General features: G+C 43.5%; 1 protein-coding gene across 2 annotated transcripts in view; it reads left to right on the forward strand.

Moving 5' to 3' along the window:
* The window catches only part of PIK3R1 (phosphoinositide-3-kinase regulatory subunit 1), an 82,990-nt gene extending 57,037 nt beyond the window's left edge, over positions 1-25,953 (forward strand). The window contains exons 5-16 of one of the 2 annotated variants that reach the window (XM_028123842.2): positions 4,333-4,464; positions 5,283-5,484; positions 5,687-5,766; positions 17,030-17,132; positions 17,858-17,956; positions 18,079-18,259; positions 18,441-18,566; positions 19,263-19,405; positions 19,616-19,792; positions 19,885-19,953; positions 20,526-20,696; positions 21,736-25,953. In XM_028123842.2, the coding sequence (XP_027979643.1) occupies positions 4,333-4,464; positions 5,283-5,484; positions 5,687-5,766; positions 17,030-17,132; positions 17,858-17,956; positions 18,079-18,259; positions 18,441-18,566; positions 19,263-19,405; positions 19,616-19,792; positions 19,885-19,953; positions 20,526-20,696; positions 21,736-21,925 (1,673 nt within the window). In that variant the 3' untranslated portion in view covers positions 21,926-25,953. Of the gene's footprint in view, positions 1-4,332; positions 4,465-5,282; positions 5,485-5,686; positions 5,767-15,153; positions 15,646-17,029; positions 17,133-17,857; positions 17,957-18,078; positions 18,260-18,440; positions 18,567-19,262; positions 19,406-19,615; positions 19,793-19,884; positions 19,954-20,525; positions 20,697-21,735 lie in introns of those variants that run through there. The other variant, XM_028123844.2, reaches the window with a different exon arrangement.
* The last annotated feature ends 605 nt before the right edge of the window (positions 25,954-26,558 follow it).

Genomic DNA, 26,558 nt, shown 5'->3' on the forward strand with positions numbered 1-26,558 from the left:
TTTGGGAAGAAGCTCTTCTAGACAGGTTACTTGTGCAAAGAAGGTAGTAAATGAAAATGTGAAGTTGAGGCAGCCCATGACAATTTCTAGAAAAGATGTTTCTGGGAAAAAAAGATTCTATATCAGTAAATAGTTTCATCTGAAATGCACCACCCAAATGTTTGAAGTTTGAAAAAAAATTTTTTTCAAACTTTCATTTTTATTTTGTGCATGGAAGCCAGCCTCCCACATGTGCAGGGCATGTGCCCTGGCAGCTGGGTCTCCTGCCTTACCCCCAGAGTAGGTCAGTAGGAGCTGACTGGCAGAAAACTCACAGTGAAACACTTGTCCTTTATTTCTCACAGCCTGACCAGAGTGGTAAGGAAACTGAGTTTTGTCCTTGGCCAGTTGAAATTCAGATACATGTTTTGGTCAGAAAATTGGTCAAACTGAACAACAGTCACAGGAAATGTTTAGACATCAGAGACTGATGAGATGAGAGTTATTTGAGAAATAGTGGTTAAGCTTTTAAATGTGACTGAATACAAATGATGCACTTTAGCTTTAGAAAAAAAATCTTCACATCACCTCTGAGATGGAATAACTAACCAGAAATAACGTCAGCAATGTATTTTGATAGACAGCTTTTCTTCGCCACTTGCTATCAAAACACACACGTAGAAGACTGGTTTCTTGTGGATTCTGTGTGATAAAAGTGAATTTTGTGAGAAGAAAAAAAGTAAACATCTAAATTTAGGAGTGGGTCCTCCAGGACTTTTCATAGCTTGAGGATTTCTCAGTCCATAAAAATATTGTAATACCTTGGAGGAAGCGCAGAGAAAAGTCACTTACACTTAAAAAAATAAAAAAAGAGAAAAGAATTCATAACTTTTAACCAACCCTGTGAATTACCAATGTCTGAGAAGGATGGATGTGGAAGACAGCATCACACTTTTATTAGCACCCTCCTAAGTTAGTTTGTTTCATCTCCATAGTACCCCTGGGATAGGAGTATCCGTCACTGCTGAAGGCAAAGCTGGGACTTACACCCAAATTTGTCTTACTCCTTTTTTTGCTGCTGTATTGACGTAAAGTGAATTAATCTTTGTTGTTCTCATTTGAATTTTCTCCTGATTTTTTTTGGTTTCTCTTAACCCAAAGCAGGCCTTTTCTTTAAAAGTTCTCATTACAAGAAAGAGAAATTCTGTAACTCTGGTGATAGATTAACTGGACTGATGGTGGTGATCGTTTGTAACATAAACAGATATCAAATCCTGTTGTTACAATGATAGATAGGGTTATATGTCAGTTATACCTCACTTTAAAAACTGAGGCTTTAGCAGCCTCAGCACACCTGTTCTTTACTCAGTAGATGCCAGTAGCATGGTCCCCGAATTGTAAAAAAAAAAAAAAAGTCCCCAGACATTGCCAGATGTCTTCTGAGAGTGGGGGTTGGGGTAGGAGTGAGGCAGTAAAATGGAAAACCCTGACTGAGAACTATTAACTTAGGTAGAGATGAGCTGGGGAGGAGACTCCATCCCTTTGGGAGGAAAGGTGACATGCTGGAGAGCTTACTAGTTTACCTGTCTTGAGAAGACTCAGTGAAAAGTTGGGGTATAGAGGGTATAAACTCCTCTATCCTAGACCTAAAGATTGTGGAGTTCTTGCCTAGCTAACCTCAGAAGTCATCACACGACAGATGTCCTTAGCTCTTGGAAGAGTTCATTAGGATAGTTTGAATGCAGAAAAGGAGACTTAGAGAACAAAAGTCAGGAGCTCCAAGGAGCTTTAGAAGCTACTTTAAAAAAAACAATATACTATGTCATCAGCACTAATGGATTTGACATAAAGTGAGCTTATCCAAAGGTTAATCCCAAGGCTTTGAAGTAAGATGATTTTGTTCAAAGGCTTAAGGCTCTTGGGAACACACCTCATGTGTTAAGAGAAGGGCCTGGGTGAATTGACATTACTCTGAGGACATGCTATGGCTCAGTCCACAAACATTTCGCAAGCACTTCCTATATGCTGGGCACTGAGGGAAGCAGGAAGAGCAGGGAAGAGCCACAGTCCGTGCCCTTGAAGTACTCTCAGTCTAGTAGAGAGACAACTAATTACCATACTGTCTGGGAAGTGTCGTGGTAGAGATGTGGCCCATCAGCACTGCTCTCGCACAGGGAAGGCAGTAGAAACCCTGCCCGAGGGAGGGGCCTGTGGAATATTGAGCATCTTAATTTTTTTTTTTTTACCAATCACCAAATGGTTTATCAATTTCTTTACGATGAACAAATTAGGTAATATTAATTCCCCGGGCAAAGAGACCTAGTAAATGAAGCATACAGGGCAGGAAGGGTCCGGGGGCAGGGGAGGGGAGGAGCAGCTTATCAGGCGGTCAGTGGCTGTGGCATGTTGCTCGCGTGGTGCACACACAGGTTTCATTGACAGGCACACTGGTAGTTGCCTTACTTCTCACGTGGGTCCTTTGTGCACGGACCGGGCACTGCCTCTCCCAGCCCTGTTGGAGGTGTGGCATGTGCCGTTCACTCTCTGGGGCGCAGCCGTGTGCCCCTCCATTGACTGAGTTTAGTAATTCTTCTCCTCCAGCTCACCTAGGCACATTCTCTACCAGATGAACTTTCCTGAGCTTATTGGTGTTGTGTGATTCTTTCAAAGGTCTGCCTCGTTAGCGGGGCAGGTTTGGTTTATGATAACGATGTGTCCCAGGAACTTCTGTAACTTCACGTTGAACCCGGAGTGATTGATAGTATCACACTCGCTCTGTGGCCATCGAGGACGCCACCTTTTCCTCCTCCGACTCCCACACCTTGGGGGACACAGGTTCCTCCTCTCCCAGGCCACCGCCTGATCCAGTCAGTCACCACGTTATGTCAGCTCTTGATAATGCCTCACACGTCTCTACCACTGCAGTTCAAACCACCAGAAGTGTTCCCCTCATTGCCAGCAGCGCTCTTTTCCAGCTAATCGTTAACACTAAAAAGAATAAAGCTGTTGAAAACTAGAGCGTTTCATCCATCAGCTCACCTCATCTGCCCTGAGTACACAAGGCTCCAGATAATCTTCAGGTTGGCCTTCACGTCAGTGGTGCACGTCCTTCAGCAGCGGCCAGATGCCGCTCCTGTATGTAGATGCCTGTGGCCCTTCCTGCCCCAGCAGCCCCTCTTTTTGCCAGACACTGTGCCTTTTTCTACCCTGAGTCCTCAGAGCGTGGTTTGGATTAGTATCACCCCGTTATTGAATTGCCTGACCTCTTTTCTGGCTGAAGGGTTTACTAGACAGATGTGCTCCTCTTTCTTGGGAGCTGGTTCGGTGCCCACAGGTTAGACTAGTTGTATCCTAATTAGAATACCCTGTCAGAATCAGGGGGAAACATTCTAAAAATGTTAAAAATATTTTTATGGCTATTTTTGAGACCGACTGTTAAAATTCTGTATATCTTACTGTTTGTTCACTCTCTTGAGCTAAATTTGTATGAATTCTGAGATGCAGTATTCAGCAACTCAAAATTTAGGCAATATCTGGATTTGCATTTCGTGTTTTCCTGTTGAGGTTTTAGGAAGCATTTACTAAATGATTAGCCATCCCTAGACAGAGCCTTTCTCAGAGCAGAACCACCCTCCAGAAGGTATGTTCAGGGGGCTACTTTAGTGTGCTAGGGCTGACATAACAAAATTCCACAGACTGGGTGGCTTCAAACACAAATCTATTTTCTCACCGTTCTTGAGACTAGAAGTCCCAGGTCAAGGCAGGTTTGGTTTCCTGTGAGGCCTCTCTCCTTGGCTTACAGATGGCCACCGTCCCACTGAGTCCTCACGAGGCATTCCCTCCATGCTTGTGCTCCTGGTGTCTCTTTATGTGTCCACATTTCCTCTTCTTAGAAGGATACCAGCCAAGTTGGATCAGGGCCCGACCCTAATGGCCTCATTTTAGCTAAACCACCTCCTTAAAGGCCCTCTCTCGAAATACGTTCACCTTCTGAGACAGTGGGAGTTAGGGCTTCAACCTATGACTTGTGGGGGATGCAATTCAGCTTATAACGGGGGTGTGATTTTTTATTGTTGCCCCACCATCTGGGAACGTGCCCCTGGCATCATGGGCAGAAGCCATCATGGGAAATGCTTAGAACTTAGGGGACAGACTTCCACAAAGAAAAAGTGTTCTATCTGCAATGCCCGGGGCAACCCCTTTGAGAAGCACCGCTAAGAAATACTCAAGAATTTTATATTTGCCCTCCTGTTGCCTCCCTTCTTGTGTCACATTTAAGTCAAATATTCAGAAAAATGGGCCCAACCAATATATACAATGTCTGAAATACTTTTTAAAATGTTTCTGTCACAGATGCCGCCTCCATGGACTTGGAAATGATCGAAGTGCAAGTTTTAGGAGACGCTTTCAAACGCTATCTTGTGGACTTACCGAATCCTGTCATTCCAGTAGCCGTTTACAATGAAATGATTTATTTAGCCCAAGGTTTGTTTTCTGTTCTGAAAACCTCAGTGACCACATATATTGAGATGTGCAGGTGCATGTAAACTCTATTAAATGCTGCATATAAAGAGCGGTGTTTTAGAAAATATTAGTCGGAATCTGCGCCCTCCCCAACACCCTCCCTCCCCATTAGCACCAATTCCCTCCCTTACCGGGGCATCCAATAGAAGACCCAGATTCTCGTTTGCTTAGGAAGACTGTCCACATGCTGAAATGGCTAATTGTTAACCTTTTATCAGCATTAACAAAGTTCACTATGTCACTGAAGGCCACAGTGTTCCAAGTGCCGTCTTTGGATTCAGGGAACCTGGGACCAGGACCCACCGACTGGGGATGTTCTTATCATTTTCCTCGAGTGGCCATTACAAAATGTGTTGAGGGAAGAGGACTTGAGTCAGGCTTAGGAGCTAATGCTCAAAGTGCTTTGGGGACAGGAAATTGTGGTTCGTAACCTTCGAAGTTAAAACGTGTGATACTTATCTGATGCTCCTCCAAATTAGCCAATCACACTCGAAGCTGCTCAGTAGAGGGCAGATCTCTGCCAGCACACCCTGATCCTCTTGTGGTTTTTTACACCAAGAGTTTCTTGCATTTCCATTTGACTTGAGATTTCTACTTTCTCACAATGTATTTTCTAACGAGGAGAACAAATGTCCTGTCGCTGCTTCTGATGACTTCATTTAAAAGGACTCGTTCTTCTGCAGCTGGAAGAACAGAAGTGTTCTAGGTGTTTAGTCACTGATATCTAGAAACAACTCTTCTTTCTTTCTTTCTTTTTTTTTTTTTTTTTAACTCTGTAGAAGTACAGAGCTCTGAAGAATATATCCAGCTGTTGAAGAAGCTCATTAGGGCACCTAACATACCTCATCAGTATTGGCTTACGCTTCAGTATTTGCTAAAACATTTCTTCAAGCTCTCTCAAACCTCCAGCAAGAATCTTCTGAGTGCAAGAGTACTCTCTGAACTTTTCAGCCCTCTGCTTTTCAGATTCCCAGCAGCCAGGTAAGGTGAAAGGAGAGAAGCATGTGTTTTTGGGTGATGTTGGTGGTCCTAAGCTGATGGATCATTCAACTTCTTCTGAAGATCCTCGCTCACAGATGCATGTGTACCTTTATACCAGACACATTGGCTTGAATGTGTATAAGTGAACATGAGTTTGTTGTTTTGAAAAAAAAATCTCTAATAAAACTCTCTTTTTTTGTAGCTCTGAGAATACTGAACACCTCATAAAAGTTATAGAAATTTTAATCTCAACTGAGTGGAATGAACGACAGCCTGCACCAGGTAATGCTTTTTGAACTTTTAGAATTCTCTCCTGGTTCATTTTTTAGAATGGTGGCTTTAGACCTTCTCTGAAGGAACATCAGTTTCTGGTAGAATCGCGATCCATAAAGTGTTACCTTGCGACTTACAGAAAGAATGGCTGAGTGGTAGTGTATATGGTAAATATTATCTGGATTTCAGTATATGTGGATTTTTCAGTATCTCTGGATGATCTTGGTTTTAGATGAGGGTTGTGGGAGCTCTCCCTTCCTCTCAACTTTGATGCTTCCGGTTGTTGCATAAATTATGGAGCTCATTTTAGTTGGCATTCTTGTTTTTCTTTCTAATACTTATAAAGTAGGGGATTTATAATCACTATATAATTTGAAGTATTTTGGAATGTGTGTTTTGGAAGCAGGTCTGCTGAGAAATGTCTGTCCAAATAAACATTTTCAAGAATGCAAGCAGTATGAAACTAGGGTGTTCATTGCAGCAAGTTAGAGCAAGCCAGACACTTCTTTGAAAGCAGGCTGGCATTCACTTAGCCATTTAATAACAAAGCAGGAAATGTCAACCATGTTAGTAGTGGATTTAATTTAAACTGATGTATTTTTCTTCTACTGTGGAAAGTCTAAACAACCCTACTTTGCCTGTATGCTTGTTAAAAGTTAGCTAATAGAAGCTGGTCATTGAGAATAAAGATTAGGGTCCAGTCAGTGAAGTTTCAGGACCAGTAGAGATGTTGCTTGTAGTCTTAATTTCGTCTAGAATTAAAATAAAACAGGATGAATTTACTTTTTATTATCGGTAACTCATGCAGACTACCCTGTTTATCTCTGTATAAGATAATGGGGACCCCCTGTGTTCAGCAATGGGGAATTACGTCATGCTTTTGTAGGTGTTACACAGCCAGGCGTGGTGGTGTACAGCTGGATGGGGCAGACTGAGAGAGGCAGGGCTTAGGCTTAAAACCTACCTGTGTGGGTTGCAGGATGGGATAGGTAACCAACCACTCACGGTGCAGGTATTTGGAAGGGCTCACATGGACAGGCCCAGAATATGGTATCCAAAGGTAAGAGAGGCAGCAGAAACAAGTACATAAAGCAAGAGGGGTATGTTCCAAATGTTCCAAATCACGGTAGGCAGGATGTTCAGTGGGGACAGTCTGAATTGTAGGAGAATGGCATCAGAGAAATCTGTCAACAGTGGCCTAGGACTTTAGTCCAGGGGGCGGCCAAAAGGTTTCATCTCATGTGACTGCTCGGTGCATTTGTTAATGGATTTGGGAACTCTGTGTTGGTGTTCAGAGGCTGCCTTTGGGCTCAGTAGAAAAGATCCAATGGTAGGTTAAAAGTACCCTGTGATGAGGGGACAGGGGCAGGTGTGAAACATGACACTTGAGCCCTTTGTTGACTGTCCCCCACCCTAGACTAAACACGCGGGTGGGGAAGGAAGACTAGTAACAACAAAATAGGCCCCTGATCTAAAGGGCGGAGCCCTGCCTCCCACTTCCTTGTGGCGTGTGTGGTGTGGAGGTCTGTCTCAGAGACTAGGGACAGCTGAGCCCTGCTTGCAGTAAAGGGCTGAGGGTGGTCCCTGTCTTCTCAGTGCCCACCCTTCTGGAGACAGGGAGACATGGAAGCTTAAAAACCAGACAGGGTTTGATAGATAACCAACGAATTTATCATGGAGTTTTTGAGAATTTCTGCTACACACCAGGGAGAATCTGTGTTGGAGTTTAATTTGTCTGACTGGTATAAACTGGTTAAATGTCCTTATCAGTTTCAACCTAATTCCATCCAAAAAAAAAAAAAAACTGACGTTCATCCATTTTCACTATGCGCACTTAAGACCGCCTGCTAGGTCATAGACCCTGCTGCATTCTTCTGAGAAACTGGTGTGCCAGTTTCAAAGGTGGGTTAGTCCTGTCAGCCATGTTGAATGGTAAACAGTGCATTGACCGTTTCCTAGACCATCCCAAGATTCATGCAGCCTCCTCAAGAACATTGAATCTGAGTCATCTCTAAATGCTAGTTTGAGCCATTTTTCCCTTTGTGTGGTATCTCTTAGCTACTCTGAAGAATGTATAGGCCCTTTGGAATAAAATAAATGCTTTAGTGTGTCTGACTTGTGGAAACGTACTAAGTACCTCAGGAAGAAGGTCCTCATCCTGAACACCTTTGTATTCAGGAATGGCTTCGTGAAATGATTGGCAGGGCACTCTTGGTTAGAGAAATGATTTCTTAGGCCTGGTTGGGATCCGACATCTTCCTAGACTCCTTCATCATTGCCGCATCATGTGCTATTACCAGAGGGCTCTGGAAGCACAACACCGGTGCATCTCCGGTGAAGTCATAAATCATTCATTTGCAATGACTTTATTGTTGTGAATAGAAATGAGTACTTGAATGCTTTGGGGGGGAGACAGAGAAGCAAGGCTATTATGGGATAGGTATCTTTCATAGTTTTTACCTGGTAGTGCTTGAAATGATAGGCAAAACTGATGTTAGAGGCAATGTGTCAATTCAAATAAGACCATTAGCACACAGTATCTGAGTACTAGGTGGGAGGGTGCTTACTGTAAATATGAAAAGAATTTTAGAGATGGTGATGGGTGACTTTGTAGGGTGATTGAGAAGACAGAAAAGGCTTAGAGAAAAAAAATGGGACTGAAATGGGCTTTGAAGAATTGGTACAGTTTGGAAAGGGGAAGAGGAATTCGAGTTTCAAAGGTTTAGTCAAAATAAATTGCAAAATACAAAAAGAATGGCTTGATACAGTAGACTTTAAGAAGTAGTAAATGTTTTAAATGACAGTATCATAAAAAGCATCATTGTAGAGTTGAAAGCATTGCCCAGCTCTTCTCTGCTCATAAGGAGACTGAAGCGCCCCCCAGAGGTTGAGAGGTCACGTGGTGCTAACCAAACTGTGTGTGCCAGAACCAGGTCACCTGGTGGAGGAGGTCACCTGCGGGAGAGACCCAGTCCCGGACTCCAGCCTGGGGCTCAGCACTGCACTTGCTTCCTGGGTTTGGGGAACCTTCATGAGGAACAGGGCTGCTTTTAAGTCCTCTGAAGTTTCCAGTATGGATCACCTATAGTAAAGAGCCCCAGTGCAATTTTTATAGCTGTGGGGGATAAAACTCAGTCACTCCATCCATCGTGCGCTGGTAAGAACAGTGAGTCTCAAATAGATCTGGGTTTAAATCAGCTCTTGGCTGCTTATTTGCCGAGTTCATATCAAGTAATTCAACCTTTCCAAACTGTTTTCTAGTCTGCGAAATGGGAACAATGCCTCTCTCCTGGGGTTGTTGTGAGATATAAATGAGGTGACAAGTACTGAAAGTCATGACCCTATAGCCTGTCTCTACCATTGCTCAACTCTGGTTTTTAAGGACCTACTGGAGGGGGCCCTCTTCTGCAGCTCCAGCTCCTCATTCCTGTCAGGCCCTTCCCCCGCCCCCCCCGAGCCCACATTGCCAGCCTGCGGAGCCAGGCCTCTAGATGCCTGCTCGGGCTTCACTGCTAATCTGCAGACGACACATTCACTGGTCAGGTCCTGCTCCATGGGTGCATTGCTTGGAGGGAGGAAGGTACCTTACTTAGTATCATGCCCCTTCCCGTGTGTGCAGCTTGGTGAGTGGAGGGGGCCTGGATTTCAGTAGCACCTCCCCCTGCCACGTGCCTCTGTGTGGTGTACAAAATGCACACCTGTACATGGCAGCCCCAAACAGTGCCATCTACTTCATTTCACAGGAAGGTCTTCTCCCTCTTGGATGTGCAGTGATCAACCCATTCCATAGGCTTATGCCTTTAAGACCTTGTCCTCTTCAACTTAACTATTCCGTAGTTCTTCCTGTTACTTTCCTCTGCTCAGTTACATTCCTCAAGGACAAAGCCTTCTTCTCCTGTTGAGCTCCTCCTAGCATAGAGCTAAGCAAAGGATAAAAATCTGCATAAATTTTAAAAATTCTTAGACTAACCAACTTTCAAAGAACTTTGGCATACCCACTCATTTAGTGCATCCAGCAAACCTGTGAAGCAAGCATCTCCCCTCTTTGGAGGGAAACTAAGGTTTGAAAGGTTAAACACAGAGTCACTGAGTTCTCAGAACTTGGGTAGTCTGCTGTTCCCTTTGTTCCTAAAAGTCTTCAGAGTACCTAAAGCTGAACAGCAGGTTTTCTTGAATCATTATGGTGCTATGTTTACTCTTGATACTTAGGTATAGCTAAAGCAGATTTCTATAGGGCAACTAAGGTACAAACAGGACCATTTAACACAGGGCAGCTCTGAATGAAACCTATTATAAGTGTATTTACATATTTCAGATTTCATGGATATATTCAGAAATATTAATGCAGCATAATTGAAGTCTAATATTGCACCCTCAAGCCCAGAGTGGAAAATAAATGACTCTTTCTCCCTCCTGCCCTTCTACACCTGTCAGAGTTAATGTTTAACCACTGGCGCATTGCAAAACATTCATCCTGAAGAGCCTGATTCATAAATCTTGTTTTAAATGCTCTGGGCTTGGTTTTCAACCAAGACTAAAGCAAGCACTAAGGTAGAGGGAAATGACTTTCAAAGAGTTTTACTTTTCTCTGATTTATTTTTTATTGGGTTTAAAATGTGGTCTGACATTAGAGGGTTGTTTCAAAGGTGAGAAATGAAACCTTGAAAAAAAGGCATATATTTAGATGGGTCGGAATAAACAGAGAGGCAAGCCATACTAGGTTATAATGAAAAATAGGAAGTTTTATTTGTGCTCTGAAAAAGAAGCGTATTTCAGCGGTGCATGTATCGGTGGGGTATCGGGCAACTTTTGTTTTCATCTCGCAGACTCCTTCTCTCTCGGGACAGCATTCAAGAGGGAAGGAGTGCTTCATTCTGCCAAGCAATGGTCACACCTTTTCACATATTTTGTAGAATGTATCCTATGTAAATCTGGGCTTATTTATAAATTCAAATGGACATTCTCCTTAGTGCAGTGTCAGTAAGAGCACTGGATGTGGGGTAAAGAATTTGCAACATCCTGAAAGGCCCCTTCTGTCCTCATTTGTCTTAAGTTAAAATTATGAAGGGAGGCATTCATTTAACCCTTGAAAATTTTGGTTCACTTATTTTTTTCTTCTCACTGCATTTCTTTCTTTTTTTTTTTTTTTTTAAAGAAGCTGTGCAGGATGGAAGCTGGTTGGGGAATGCTATCTGATGGTGATTTGCACGTGTGAGATAGTGTTCCGTCTGTACCTTTCAAGCTTATTTTCACGATATTTTACTGACTATATCATGCCTGCTGAGAAAGGAAATGTGGCCTTTTTTTTTTTTTTGCCTCTGAAATGAGTTTTACAAAACTTTGAGGAAAGGAAAAGTAGTAAGACATACTGTTTTGAGGAATCCAGAAGGTAAAGTTAGTTTTCAAATATGTGTGTAAGTTCTCTAGTCTGGCTGGGTCTTTTGGGGTCTCGGACACATGCTGAAATTAAAATACAAAAATTTTTTTTTTTAAAGAGCTTAGCAGCCACATGAGCAACACTTCCTAAGTTGATATGATATCTGTACATTTGATTTATGAGTTATTTGCAAATGAATCCTCTGTTTAATTCGTGTGAAATTTTGGACATAGTGGGAGATGAATGAAACAACGCAGAAAGTTGAACATCTTCTCCCAAGGAGAAGTTACTGATTCTGTTCTACCAGCAGAGGGCTCCCTTTTTAAGCTAATGAAGAGCAGCGAGCGTCTTGCCCATCACTTTTCCCAAAGCCGAAAACTGAATGAGAAAAGACTAAGCTCACACTTCCAGTAATGTAATAGAACCTCTATGGTAGAGGGTTGTACATGTTGTGAGAAACTTGATGCAAAGTTCTCAAATCTAAGACTTGCTCTAAGTTGGGGGTGTACTGCTTTCTTGGACAGTGGACAGTTTTCTTCTGAGATGGAAAATAATACTGTTGGACTAGAAAACATCATCATCTTGGAAGGTTTTGACATGGAACATCATGTAAAATCAGACAGGTATGCTGAGGAGACTGATGTTTCCAAGCTCTCTAGCTTTAGAAAGACTATTTTTAAAAGTAGGGCAAGATTCTGCAGCTGAGGATGCAAGGGTGTTCGCAGAACTCACCATATGTCCCTGTGATCAGCAGGCAGGAGCTGGAAGATTCTCTTAAAGACTTTTTTCTTTCCATTGGAAAGTGGGTTTTTCGTGCTCTCTCAGTTGCACCAAAGGAAAGTTTGTGAAGTCACTTGTATCATGAGGTTAGCACACTTCCCAGATATTACCGGTGATCCTCAAGCTGGGGCCTGCCTGCGTGCACTGTATGTCAGCACCTAGATCTTCCTTTAGCTCTGCACAGGACCATGGGGTCGTCTTCCTATGCAGAGTCTGAGGGTAAATACTATAGACAGAATGGTGCTTCTTCACAGATAATTAGAAGGTCTTTTTAAATAAATAAGCTAAAAATAGAAAACAGGAAAAGTCAGTTTTGTTATACATGTGAAATTTTTCACACGTGGCCTAAAAGAAATTAACTTCAGTTTCACTTGTTAATTTTAACTTTCTCTGGCAGAAGGAAGTGAAGACCAGGACCAGTGGGTGGAGAAAAAGGAATTTAGGACCAAAAGTCTGAAGGCTAGGTTGTGGTGCTCGTGCCTTGATCCCATGGCAAACCGCTTCACCCCTCTGCCCTCTGGATCGGGGTTATGTGTGTGTAGCCTGAGGGATTTCTTGAAGTGCTCTTGAAAATTACTTTCTGGTTTTAGAGTTAGTGATTCTGTGACTTTACCTTGTTACCATTCTGGGGATATCAGTAAAGCCGTCCATCTTACAAGGACGCCAGTGAAATTTTTCTTAGGTCAAATTTTAGTCTGTTTCATTGCAACTTTCTCAGAGGACAGAAATCCTCTGGGAAGGCATACCATTCTCCAGGCCCTGTCCTTTGCGCCATTTAGCAGTCACGTGAACTTCATGCAGACACACCTTTTAATTATTAGGCAACCATATGGCCAATTAAACCTGGGTTGAAGTCGGCTCCATAAAAGTAGCTGCATAGTGGGTTTTTTCTGCCAGTCTTCACATGGTTGTGGAGTGTAGTATCCATGCAGAATTACAGTAGTCTTCCCTGGGATCTTCCTCCCAGGAGCAGACCTTTTTCAAACCTGTACCCTGCCGAGTCCCTCCGTGGGGCTCTCCTGGTACACCTGCAGGGCGAGGTGGACTCGAGCAAGGCACGGTGTTCTGGGCCGTTCCGAGAGGCTCAGGCCTTTACAAGCAAGGCTTTGATTCTATTTTTGCTGAACTAGCTCAGCCACTTCCTGTGTTGGGCCGCGCATAGTGCCTTGCTTCACTGTGGCCACTTGAGCCCCGCGCGCTGCCGCAGCCAGTTAGAAAGACTATTTTAGGTCCCTTCACAATGGCCTTCTCATTTCCTCGGCGAAAATGAGCGAGTCGGGCTGGCAGTGGCCACTTGTTAGCCGATGACAACTTTGACTTTGACTTGGGCTCCCCTCCCCCACCCGAAATCCCTAGCTCAGCAAATATTTGAACCTGCCCAAGTTAATCATGAAGCCGTGATCTTTATCTGCGAGCCGTGCGAGCACCGGGGCTTTTTCCCTCCCGCGGACAGCACCAGCATCCAGTGGCTCTCTCCATGGGGAGCGGGCGGTGAGCGGCGCGGCTGCGGCGGTCCCGACCCGGCGTCCGTGTCGCGCCGCGCGAGCCCAAGGGTCTCACGCCGCCACCGCCACCGCCGCCCCTGTCCCTGCGCTCTGCCCGCGCGAGCACCGCCACGGAGCGGGGACCGCAGGGGCCGCAGGACTAGCCGGGGGCATTGTTTGCACTGTCGGATCCTGGCCTTGCCGCGGGAAACTGCAGACATGCGTAACCTGCAAAGTAAGTTGCCTTTCACTTGTGCCCCCCCTCGCTGCTTCCCTGCTCTGCTTTTTGTACTTCTGTGAAAGGTTCCCTTCTGTAGTTTGTCTTTGCGGGTGTGTGTGTGTGTGTGTGTGTGTGTGAGTGTGTGAGTGAGACTGATTAAGTGCTGTCTGGGGAGGGCAGATAAGAGATTAGGGAGACACTCCCCCCTTTCCTTTCCTCGAGGGACACAGTGGGAGGAAAAGATGGGGTTTAGGTTAGAAATGGGGAAGGAGGTAATTACAAAGTGCTTGGCTCGAAGTTGGTGCCGGGCCTTGGAGAGAGGTGGAAAATCACCTGTCTCCCACCCCTCCTCCCTGGGTCGGTTTGGCACAGGGGATCCAGCAGCAGGACTGGTTTGCACCAAGTGCTCCCAATGGCATGGGGTGGCCCTCTGGGCTGTTAGCCTGTCCACAGCTGCTGGCGGGACTCCTTTTGGGGGAGGAAACACATTTGTATTAAACAAAAAAATTTTTTTCTGAACCTTATCTGAGGACATATCCCACCCCCACTTTGACCGTGTGTATGTGTGTGTGTGTGTTTGTGTGTGTGTGTGTGTGTGTGTGTGTGTGTGTGTGTGTGTGTGTGTGATTTTGAGTTGAGGAATAGAAAAATGTCCCTGGGAGCCCGCTGCAGGGTATGGGTTGAGTCTGCCTTCCTCATTAATGGGGAAATGAATTCAGGTAGACAAGGTACAAGTGAACAGTCCTCAGAGAACGCCTTGCCTTTGCTCCACTATTTCCTATGATTTATATTGTAAACGTAGAGAGATGGTTTACAGTGGGAATGTACATTAGGCTCTAGTAAGGGTGGCCAGATTATATGCAGAATGGCTTTAAAGAACTAAAATTAATAGATCTGTAGGGGAATTGATTTCCTTACATTAAATATTGCTAACCAGGATTAATGGTCCCCAGAGTATGAGGCATTTGAGATAGAGGGGAAAAAAAATCCCCAAAGTGATTACATCACTCTCCCCCCTCAAGCAGTATTAAGCCCACCTTCAGACTTCTGGTGCTACTGGTGAGAAATAGTTTGCAAACATCATGCTACCTCTACTCTGCATTCTGATATATGGCCTCTTTCTTTTTGGAAGATAAAACTTACCTTGACTAGTCTTGTTAGTAACATTAAATTTCTGCTAGTAATACACACGTCTTCATTCCTATCAAGATTTTTCATTGTTAATCCCTAAGGTCTAGTTTTAACTTTACTATGTTTGGTAGAAGGAGATTTTTCTTTTAATTGTGCTTTCTCATGTGGTACATTTGTAACAGTGTTTAAGTTCTGAGTTGTCAGTGAATTCTGTAGGAATGAAATGAAATATCCACAGTTCTTAATCCCTTCTGGTTTTAACATATACAGGAGGTATTTAAGGGCTGTAAAATATACCTTAAATATACCATTTTGATGCATTTGTAAGATTTTTAAACCAAGGCATGATCAGGCTCTCCATAAACCCAGATGCGCGGGGGGGGGGGGGGGGGGGAGCTACGTGCTGCAGCATATCAGCTTTTGTCAACCTGCCAACAGCGGAGCGTACCATGCTGCAAGGAGTAATAAAAAAGGAATTAGAAAACTCACTGGTGGAGGAGAACAGTCAAATTAAACACCTTTTTGAAACGATGAGCATGTATACGTTGCCGCTCTAGTAAGTGTAGGTTCTCAGCGAGGTTGGGATTGTGTTAGGGCTGGATGTCGAAGAGAAATGATGAAGCAGGAGTGGTCTGGTGACATTTTTCTGACTTGATTGGCTGGGGCGTGTGATGTAATAGGTTACAGTGCAGCCCCTTATAGGTTTTAAAATGAATTCCAAGACACCATTACAAAGAAAGCCGGACTCTTTTCTTATAACTGAGCTCAGCCAAGGGAAACTCTCGCACAAATGTACAACACTGTTTGGAATATGGAAGACCTGGATTTAGAATATGCTAAGACAGATAGAAATTGTGGCACAGACTTGATGTTTTATATAGAAATGGATCCACCAGGTAATACTGCAGTATTCTTTTAGAAAGCTAGTTAATTTTGTGGCTTTTTTTTTTTTTTTGACAACTACTGTAACTGATCCTCTTTAGATTTCTATTTATTAACTTGTAATTTAATAAAAATTTGCTTGATCATAGCTTGGACATGAAATTGTATGCCTGTGGAAGCAAGCAGATCAGGCTGTATGTGGTAAATGCTTTTTCTTACTTGAACAGATAGGAATTGAATTCCAGTTTTTCACTGGTGTCTTTTGTTAATTGAGGTCTTTTGCTATTTGGGTTATACTGTTGTATATCGTTCATACTGTTCCTTTAATTAAAAGGATGCGTCCTTTGTGCTGCTTTTCTCTTTTGACAGTGGGTGAGGACAGTGTGGTACTTTGCAGTGATAACACTTGGTACTTGTAGAAAGCATGTAAAACCTAGCAGTGATTGCAACTCAGTCCTAGGTGACCTGAAACTCTTCTACATCAAACGCTGAGACTTTGCCTGTTCTTATATTAAGATACTGTACTGAGAAAAGGAGTTGGCTTCTGAATATTTATTTAGTCCTAGCCTTTATAAAATATTCTTGATAGACTCCTGAAATTTTTGCATAAAATACTAATCGTCCTTTAATTTAAAACTTGTGACTTAGAATTCAGTTACAAACGCTAGCCTTATTTTGCTTCCTAAATTCTATTCCAATATTAGCCCTGCTCCCAGTTAAGAAATTCAGAAGCACTGCAGTCTTTTATTTGTCACCAATTGGTATATGAATACTGATTTGACATTGAGGAGGAGGGGTATGGTTTTTCCTCAGTCTTGGCATATAGAGCACAATTTATCCAAAAGAATATTAACGTGAATACTAAAGAGATTTAGGTCACAGATGAGTTTCTTAAAGTGGTTTTTGGCAGAATAGTGCCTGAAATACTAAGATTAGAGAAACCCAGTTCCTCCTCTTAAAACATATTGCTGTGGATGAGTTTTATTACAGCAACAGCATTTGTGGAGGACAGAAACCAAATTTGTCTTTTATAATTAAATAAGAAGAGGAAATTAAAGCCAACCCATGTGATTCTTCCTGCTCATATGTTCACGGTTTCCTATTTTAGATGGATTTGATCAGGCCTGAAACTTTCATATAACTAGAGCCTAGAAGTAGAAAAAGCCGGGACTCTGGATTCACTCTGAAATTCATTCACAGGGCCAGCCCGGTTTATTTGTTAACCTGTAAGCTGTTCTCTCTTTTCCACTTTCTTTTCTTTTTAACAAAATGATGCTGTTTCATAGAATTGTGAATTATTGCTGTATTTCACAGTATTCTAAAGAGACTTAAATTAGACCTAAGCATTCAGCTGTAGTTGGCACTGCCAGCAACTTTCTCTTTCTCTTTCATCTGCAGCATTGCCTCCTAAACCACCAAAACCCACTACTGTAGCCAACAACGGTATGAATAACAATATGTCCTTACAAGATGCTGAATGGTACTGGGGAGATATCTCAAGGTAAGGCGATAAGCACTCTTGAGTTTTCACTAGAGAAGAGAGTCCTAGTTTTAGAGAAAGAAACGCACCACCGTGCTAAGTTCCATTTTTAGGATATCCTCCAACATAAGCATGAAGCATAGTTGGTTGTCTTCCAAAGAAGACCAAAGAAGTCCCTGAGCGCCGGGGGATTGGGGGTGCTGGATGCCACGGGAAATTAAATACTCAACAAGTTTCATTATGGACAGAAATGTCAGGAAAGCACCAGGGTGGAGGTTCACTGCTTAAAGGCAGGATTCAAAGTCACTTTCCATTAGGGAAAACTGTCAGGGTTCGTGTTACTATCGGACACCTACTTTACAAAGGCATCTTCATTCATCGCTTTTTTTTTTTTTTGAAGGGGGAGTAAGGAGTCCCTTTGGGGGGATCGTGTCTTTTTGTGCTCGTTTGTCAGTGTGTCTGGTGAAAGAACAAATTAAAACTTTGTACCACAGATATACCAGTACTGAAAGTGGGTATATTTGTTTTGTTTAGCTCCCAGTCTGTAATGAGATGAGATTTATAACATTTCTACATAAACAGTACATGTAATCTATAGGGGGCGGGGGAGGGGTGAAGAGGCACTCTCTACCTACCTTGCACTTAGTGTTGCTGTGAAGTTAAAACTCTAAAAAACAAAGGCGGTTTTAGAAATGAAAACACTGAATCCTCAAAGTGAGCTTTGTCTGGTGTCGTTTTCATTTCAGGGAAGAAGTGAATGAAAAACTTCGAGACACAGCTGACGGGACCTTCTTGGTACGAGACGCATCTACGAAAATGCACGGTGATTATACTCTTACACTAAGGTGAGCCCCAGGGACATAGCCGAGATTGAGGGGTGGAAGCAGACATTAAAACGTATTTCCTTAGAGGAGACTGGAATGCCATTACTTTTATTATAATGCCATTTATTTTATTGTATCTACAGGAAAGGAGGAAATAACAAATTAATCAAAATATTTCACAGAGATGGGAAATATGGCTTCTCTGACCCACTGACCTTCAACTCCGTGGTTGAACTAATAAACCACTACCGGAACGAGTCCCTAGCTCAGTATAATCCCAAACTGGACGTGAAGTTACTTTATCCAGTATCCAAATACCAACAGGTAATCCAAACTGAAATACTCACGTTACAGTATTGAGACAAGATACTTACAAATGTTTAGAAAGCATGGTGAAGCAGATGAAGTGCACGTAGTGAGGTTTTAACAACTTTTTAGTACAGTGTGATAATGGCCAAAACATTGACTATAAATACCCCATCAACTGAAGTTCTAATTCTTCCAGGATCAAGTTGTCAAAGAAGATAATATTGAAGCTGTAGGAAAGAAGTTACATGAATATAACGCTCAATTTCAAGAAAAAAGTCGGGAATATGATAGATTATATGAAGATTATACCCGTACTTCCCAGGTGAGTTTTCTGCGAAAGTCACATTATAGTCTCAGAACTTTTTAGTTACTAGAATCTAAGATGTGTAGACCTTCTACTCAGGTAGGGGGAAACACTCTTTATTATTCATAGTTATCTCTAGACCATGGTATCTCTATAAGCTTTTCAATGAAGCTCTTACAGATTTTGGAATAATAAGTAATCATGATAATTGAAGAGGTTGCTGTGAGTTTTAAGTGGATTTGACATAAGTCCTGATTGAACAAGTCCCCCCTCCCCCACAAACTGGTGTAACCTCCAAAATGGGGATTTAACTATTACATACCCTGTCATAAGAAAGTAGAGGCTCCATTTACTGCAGTATTTTCCTAGAGGCTTAATCTTCTCTAGGCCGTGATGTATCTAGGACCACCAGAGGGAGTAGAAGGCAACGTGGATTCCTTAAATTGCTGATAAAGGGGAAGGACTTTTAAAACGATGAAAACTATAGGCAGTTGTCAGACAGTATTCTTTCACAGACTGGGAAAATTCCCAAGGGAAATGTGTGCTTCTGTGATATTATTTTAATGGGTTTTATGAATGAGAGGCCTTGCTTGCTAACCGAGTACTTACATGCTCGGTAAGTAATAGCGTCAAATGCCCTGACAGTGTCTCACAGTAACACATTACCTGTTCTATGAAAGGTATGACATTGTCTTATTAAACATTGTGTTGTAGGAAATCCAAATGAAAAGAACAGCTATTGAAGCCTTTAATGAAACCATAAAGATATTTGAAGAACAGTGCCAAAGTCAGGAACGGTACAGCAAAGAATACATAGAAAAATTTAAACGTGAAGGCAATGAGAAAGAGATACAAAGGTGGGTGAATCATGAGGGTTGTCCTTAAAGGTAACCAAAATCCTCCAGAACTGCTGAAAGATGATCTTGCTTTCTGTGCTTTGAATAATTAAAAAAAAAAAAAAAAGAACCACCACGACAGCCCTAGAAAGCATTCTTTACCTGAGGAAAAGTCCTGGGAAACCGTCATGATGAAGCAGGTAGTGACCCATGCCTTTCTCCTGCCTCTAGGATTATGCATAATTATGAGAAGTTAAAGTCCCGAATCAGTGAAATTGTGGACAGTCGAAGAAGACTGGAGGAAGACTTGAAGAAGCAGGCAGCTGAGTACCGGGAGATTGACAAACGCATGAACAGCATTAAACCAGACCTCATTCAGCTGAGAAAGACAAGAGACCAATACTTGATGTAAGTAGAAAGCCGAACCCTGAAAGCCAACAACTGATAGTTGCAAAAATTAAGGATACATTATTAATGCGTTTTCCTTTTCTGTTTTCCAGGTGGTTGACTCAGAAAGGTGTTCGGCAGAAGAAGCTGAATGAGTGGTTGGGCAATGAAAATACGGAAGAGTAAGTACTGCCTGCAGGTGGGAGGCAGCAAAGGAGGTTTTTTCATTTTAGGGAAACGCATGACTTGCTTTGTTTGCGGAAAAGTGAGCAATTTTACCGCATTTGGAACATCCTCTATAAGCTGTGTCTCTTTATCCAGAATGTTAAAAAAGGAAAGTTCAGGGAGTGGGGGATGGCGATCTAGTTTTTCTCCGACGCCTGCTGTAAAATGACCCTGTGTCCAGAGCGAAGGCCCTGGACCCCTGAAAACTCCCCATGTGTTTCTCAAACAATCGGGAGGGTGAAAAAAAACAGACACAAAGCTTAAGTAGATGTTTTGTTTGAATTATTTGAAAACTGGCAGTCCTCCTAGTCAATACATTTCCTGATCTGAACTGGACAAACAGGATTGGTTGATACCTTCCTCTCTGCCCAGGTACCTCAATGTAGTGCCTGACTCGAAAAGAGCCAGAGTTTACCTTACCGGTGCTCTTGGTCCAGGGAGGTCACACTGAAGGCTAGGCTGCCTGAGAAAAGGCCGGCTGGGCCGTCCCCGCTGCTTCACGGACAGCCTTTCTCTCCTCCCTCTCTAGCCAATATTCGCTGGTGGAAGACGATGAGGATTTGCCACACCACGACGAGAAGACCTGGAATGTGGGCAGCAGCAACAGAAACAAAGCTGAGAACCTACTCCGAGGGAAACGAGACGGCACCTTCCTGGTCCGGGAGAGCAGCAAACAGGGCTGCTATGCCTGCTCCGTAGTGTACGTAGCCCCGGCCGTGTCGCTTGCTTCTGTTCCTTCAGCCACCGAGCTTGGGGCAGGGATTTGAAAAAGTTCCCGTCTGGAAGAACCTCACAGTGCAATGGTGTAGAACAGGAAAGAAGACAGGCTATTTTTCAAGTCTAGGCAGAAGTGTGGAAACCTGCTGTGGAGGTCAAAGACGGTTTGGGTCCTGTTTCACCAACTACTTAATCACAAGTCCAAATCTTTTCATCTTTACGATGGAACTAGCAGTACCTGCCCGCCCCCCCTTTAACCTCCCAAGGCTAATAGCATTAGAATGTGAGGTAATTCCCGCGAGAGCTCCACCCACAGGTCAGGTCCACAGCAGGAATGGGTCAGAATAGCAAGAGAAATGTCACTGCCCTTGAGAGCAAGGGCACCCAAGAGAAGACATTTCCGTCATAGGGCATCTTTTCCTTTTACTTTTCATACTATTCCCCCCTCCTATCATTTCAGAAAAGGGAGTGTCCTCTAGGAAGGAAAGTTCTAAAAATACACCGTATTCGTGATCTCCTTCCATTTAAGCAGAGAAAAAAATCCTACAAGAAAGAGGAAGGAAGAACTTTGAGCTAAGGCCAGGAGAATAGGAGAATACGGGGCGAAAGCGGAGTGAAAGGCTAGCCTGCAAGACTCCGACGAATACTGGTAGTGGGATAGCCCCTGTCGTCACACCAGCACCGCTCGGAATGGCGGGAAGCTGCTGCACTTCCCGCGCCCCGGCCCTTCTGTCAAGTCCATCGTATGCGTGATCTCACTTCTCAAAGCCACCATGTTAAATATATACCACTTTAAAGTTGCAAATACAGTGGCTCGGTGAGGCTGTTACCAGCCCACAGCACTCTCCCTGTGAGTGACAGAGCCACGAGTCGACGGCTGGCCCGGGAGGCGTCCCCTCCTGGAGAATGGCCCGCAGAGTGCACTTTTGCATGACAACGACGACTTTATGAGCAACACCTCGTGGAGTCGGGACTTGTCTAGGACTGGCTCAAAAGGCCTGTGTTCTCTCTCTCCTCTGCAGGGTGGACGGCGAAGTCAAGCACTGTGTCATCAACAAAACGGCCACTGGCTATGGCTTCGCCGAGCCCTATAACCTGTACAGTTCCCTGAAGGAACTGGTGCTCCACTACCAGCACACGTCCCTCGTGCAGCACAATGACTCGCTCAACGTCACCCTGGCCTACCCGGTGTACGCACAGCAGAGACGATGAAGCTTGGCCTCGGATCCTGCTCCTGACCTTCAGCCACCCTGAGGCCTCTGCAAAGCACAGGGCTCCTCTCCGGCCTGACCTGTCATTGAGCTGCGGAAACGAAGCCATCTGCCTTCAGATGGGACAAACGAGTAGAGGGGAAGACACGCAGCCTAGCACCGTGCGGTGACCCTACGTCTCTAGTCTGGAGCGCTTGTCCTTCCTTTTGTTTTGGGGGGGTTTTTTTGTTTGTTGGTTTTATTTTTGGGGTTTTTTTTTTTTTTTTTTTTGGTTTAATTTAAGCCACAACAACACACAACACAAGGAGAAAAAGACATGCAAAAATCTCTGCGTGCAGGGACAAAGAGGCCTTTAACCATGGTGCTTGTTCATGCTTTCTGAAGCTTTACCAGCTCAAAGTGGGGACCTTGGAGACCAGAGGGTGGACAGGCTCCAGAGCCCTGGCCTGCGAGCACTCGCGCCAGGCTGGCTGGGCCTGGGCCTTGCTGTGCACGGTGGACCCAGACACGTGGCACTGTGGATTAGTTCCTTTTCTAACAGATGAACGATATGTAGCAGAAAGGCACTTCGGCTCACAAGAGACACTCTGGGAGAACATCGGCTCACGTATGTTCGGAGGAAATTCCGTTGTAGCAGAGTGCCAGAAAGTGTTTTGTTTAGACTTTGAAAAACAAAAAAAACGACCCCACCAACGGAAAAAACGGAGCTTGGAAAACAGGACTTTAAATGACATTCATTATATAAAATATGTACATAACAGTGGATGACTAACTATCAAATAGATTTGTATCAATACCAAATAGCTTCTGTTTTGTTTTGCTGAAGGCTAAATACAAAGTGCTATGCAATTCTTAATTGTCATTGTTATCTCAGTTTTAAATGTACCTTCAGAATAAGCTTCCCCCGCCCCATTTTCTGTTGCTTGAAAATATTGTCCCTGATTTTTTTTTGTTAATATTCGTTTGTGATTCTTTTCCTTTTTTTAAAAAAAGAAATGTACAGGATGCCAGTAAAAAAAAAAAAAGGCTTCAGAACTATGAAATATTTTACAGTTTTTCTTGTACAGAGTACTTGGCTATTAGCCCAAGGTTAAAAAGTTCATAACAGATTTTTTGGACTAAATGTTTTGTTGGGCAGTGCCTGATAAGCTTCAAAGCTGCTTTATTCAATAAAAAAAAGAAAGATGATATATAAATATGACAAAGTATCGCTGAGTTCAACAATGTTTCGAGACTCTTAAAATACGGTACCTGGTAATGTTTGTTTCGTAAAGAATTGTGAACTTCTTGAATCTGGGAGCGGGGCGATGTAGCAAAGGGATGTACAGGTGGGGTGGTGGGAGGGGTGGCAAGATGGTATGCACTTTCTCATGATTATGGAGAAGTGAGTAACTTATACTTCAGTCTTTTCCCACTCTAATTTGCTACTTTACTTACTATACCTTAATGACAAGTACAGACCGACTGGGACTCTAAGGCAGTGTGGCGGCGGGTAAGATAATGTAGTTCGTAGGAAGAAAGTCAGCCTCCTGGGGCGGCGTTCACCTTTATTTGGAACACCAGACTGCACGGTATAATCGCTGCATTTAGAACATGTGTCTCTTTTTAACATGATTACCCGTTACAACCAATAAACATTCATTTCAGAAAAAGCCATGACCTGAAGAAAGGTTTTTATCTGCACATTTGTTATTTTCCCACCTTCCCATTCAACTGAGACCACAAGGCCAATACCCATGCTCCGAGCCGCTCCTGCGCCAGGCTGTGGAGAGCTCAGTAAAGTCACGGCCACTGCAGGGATTCCCAACAGTCCTTCTGGTTCATCCAAGTCAGTGTACAGTTTCCACTTCAGCGTGGGGGAAAGGCAGGGGTCTTAGAGCATCCTTTCCAACTTGGGGCCAGAGGGAGTCTGTCCCGGATTTACACATGCCCAGTCCGTTCTGTGTGGCAGCAAGCGTCCGTGTGTGGGGAGGGCCAAAGGATCAGTGTGACAGTCCTGACCCTGGCAGTTTCCAGTGGAGTCGCACAAGTGCAGTTTTTCCTTTGCCAGGATCTCTTCAGCGGCCACGGCTTTATTATTTCAGCTAGCTACTCCGGGGAGGGCTTTTTGTTGTGGTTTGCAATGTAATTCCTTTTAAAAACTCTTTTGAAGTAACCGGTCCAGCAGCTGACTTCATCAACTGTAGAATGTCGGTCTTACGGCCCGACTGTCAGCCCTGAGACCTGACTGCACTGACCAGACCGTCTCCCTCCCATCGCCACACGACTGAGGACTGCCCTGCTTGTAAGTGTCACCTTGAAAACTGTCCTTCCACTTCCCACGCAAGCCCGCCGCTTCTTTAAGAGTGGTTTATAAGCTAGCGTCCTGGTGGGGTCTTTTTGGTAGCACAACCATGGATGCTGTTAAGTATAATTTTCATTTCACATTTAAAATACAAGATCTGAGATGGAATGTTTCATTAAAAGACAGTTTTGTTAACGTTTTTGGTTCACCACTCTCCCAAGATGGCTTGGTCTCTAGGCACCTGCCTTAGTTTTGCATCTCACAGACATAGTGCAGTAGGGTTCTCTCTGAACGGCCAAGGCAGGCTTCCTCATTCCGTTTATAGTGAGTTACACTGTAGCAATGAGGTCACGCCTCTGCCAAATGCCTTTTGGATTGCGCATAGCATGCCCACCACAAGCCCACCACATTCGTCCTTCTACATGCTTGACCAGAAGAGCTCTTGGGCTTTGATTGGTCATCTCATAACACTGAGTGGCTCGTGAGTACGAATGGATACAGCAGAGGCACTCCTGAGAACATGCTTTCATGCACGCAGTGATTTCTCCCCACGCGCTGCAGCATCCAGAGGCTAAGCTAGCTGCAGCGAGGCTGTGAGGGGGCTGGGCACTGGGAGCGCGGGGACCCGATGCCACCCGCAAGAGAAAAATCCTAACCCTGTGAGAAGGCAAAAAGCATGTGTTTGCAACATCTGACAAGTTCACGGCCCTTGATAGATGTATATATGTATATGTGCATGGACTGTTTCCAGTACACCTTTCAGCCAAAACAGATCCACAGTCGTTGAGTTCAAGTACATAACAAGCACATGTCTAGTACAACTCTTGTGTATGTGTATGGGTTGTTTTTTTTTTCCTTTGAAGTTGCTTTGTTTTGTCTTCTAAAGGTGAAAATTGTTGGCAAGTGAAGTGAGAAGTTCATAATTCTTTGGCTTTTCTCTGCTTTGTAAAGTTTCTCCTTTCAGTGAGCTGGTCTGGATGACTCGCTTAACTTGGAAATCCTCATTTTCAGTGTGTCAAGTCAAAATGTGTTTGTGTGAGCTGTCACTGTGGGGAACCAAGTGCTTTGTCATATAGCTGGTTATGAACTAGTAACGTGTTTGGGAGTCCTACTGATGTTCCTTAATGGGAGAAAAATTCTGCTGGTTTTAACACCTGTGCTTTTGCTATGCATGGTATCCAAGTAGTTGGAAAGCAGACCCTGAAATGAGTTCAGGCTCTTTTAAGAAAGGGGCAGTTTAAAGCACAATGCCTCACATGGGACAAAGTTCGAAAATGCCAAATTCTTATTTTTTACAAAATCCAGTTGTATAAAATACTAGTACTATGAGTAGCAAGGGAACAGAATTGGGTTCATTGGAAACACTATCCAACTTAACATTAAACTTGTCACCATGAGATAGCATTAGCTGCCCAGGATGCTGCTATTTAAAAAAAAAAAAAGGCAAAACAAAAAAACTCATTTATATGTGTGTATTTTTTAAAGCTACGATCTGTTCAATGTTTTTACAAATCTGTTTATATGACATTGTTAAAATAAAGTTGGTCTTTTGACGAGAGGGAGGATGTCATGGTCAGTTGTAATTCTGCCTTTACAAGGCAACTGGGGTGGGGGGTGGGGGGAGTGTGCCTCCTTGACATTTTGTTCAAGCTATAGATTCAGTGGAGCTATGTCTTGTTGATTTAAGTTGCTTCGATGCATTGTATTGGGTCCTCAAACAGAATAAAGGTTGTTTTGAAACTTAAGTGTTACCGTTTGAAATTTCCATTATCACATAAGAAACACTGAACCTGAACCTGCTCTCTTCCTCTTCCAGTTAACAAATGCTGCTGCTCTTCCCGGCAGTCTCCCACCTACCTGTTTTCATCCTGTCATCACATTAGCTCATTTTTGTGAAGTGAGAAAGACACTAAGTAGTCACAAGAATGACAGGTTAGTGTTGTTGGCAAAATTCCACTACATCCTTAATGACGAAAACAAATACCTCTAGGTGATGTCATTTCAAAGCATGTTCTTGCTATATGGCCACTTTCCCTTGTCCACCATCCATCCCCAAATGTTCAGAATTGTTCTCGACAAACTATGTTCTGTTAAGGAGCGGTTTTTGTCTCTAGTCGGCACGTACTGAACGCCCACGGCTGTCCCTGTGGACAGCATAAGGCAGTGTTCAACAGGGCGAAGTGTGACACGGGTGTGACATGCGGCTCAGAGAGGGAGCTAAATTACACTCCACATCGAGGTTTCTCATTGTAGCATCTAGTTAATATGTACAAACCATTCTTAATGTGAAATAACTTGCCATTTGTTTTTATTGCTGAGCAAACTTACTTACATTGATGCTATTTTGCAT

The sequence above is a fragment of the Eumetopias jubatus genome, unplaced genomic scaffold, assembly GCF_037043125.1.
Source record: "Eumetopias jubatus isolate StellerSeaLion01/CBP00866 unplaced genomic scaffold, mEumJub1_p1.0 scaffold_5, whole genome shotgun sequence".
Taxonomy (NCBI): Eukaryota; Metazoa; Chordata; class Mammalia; order Carnivora; family Otariidae; genus Eumetopias; species Eumetopias jubatus.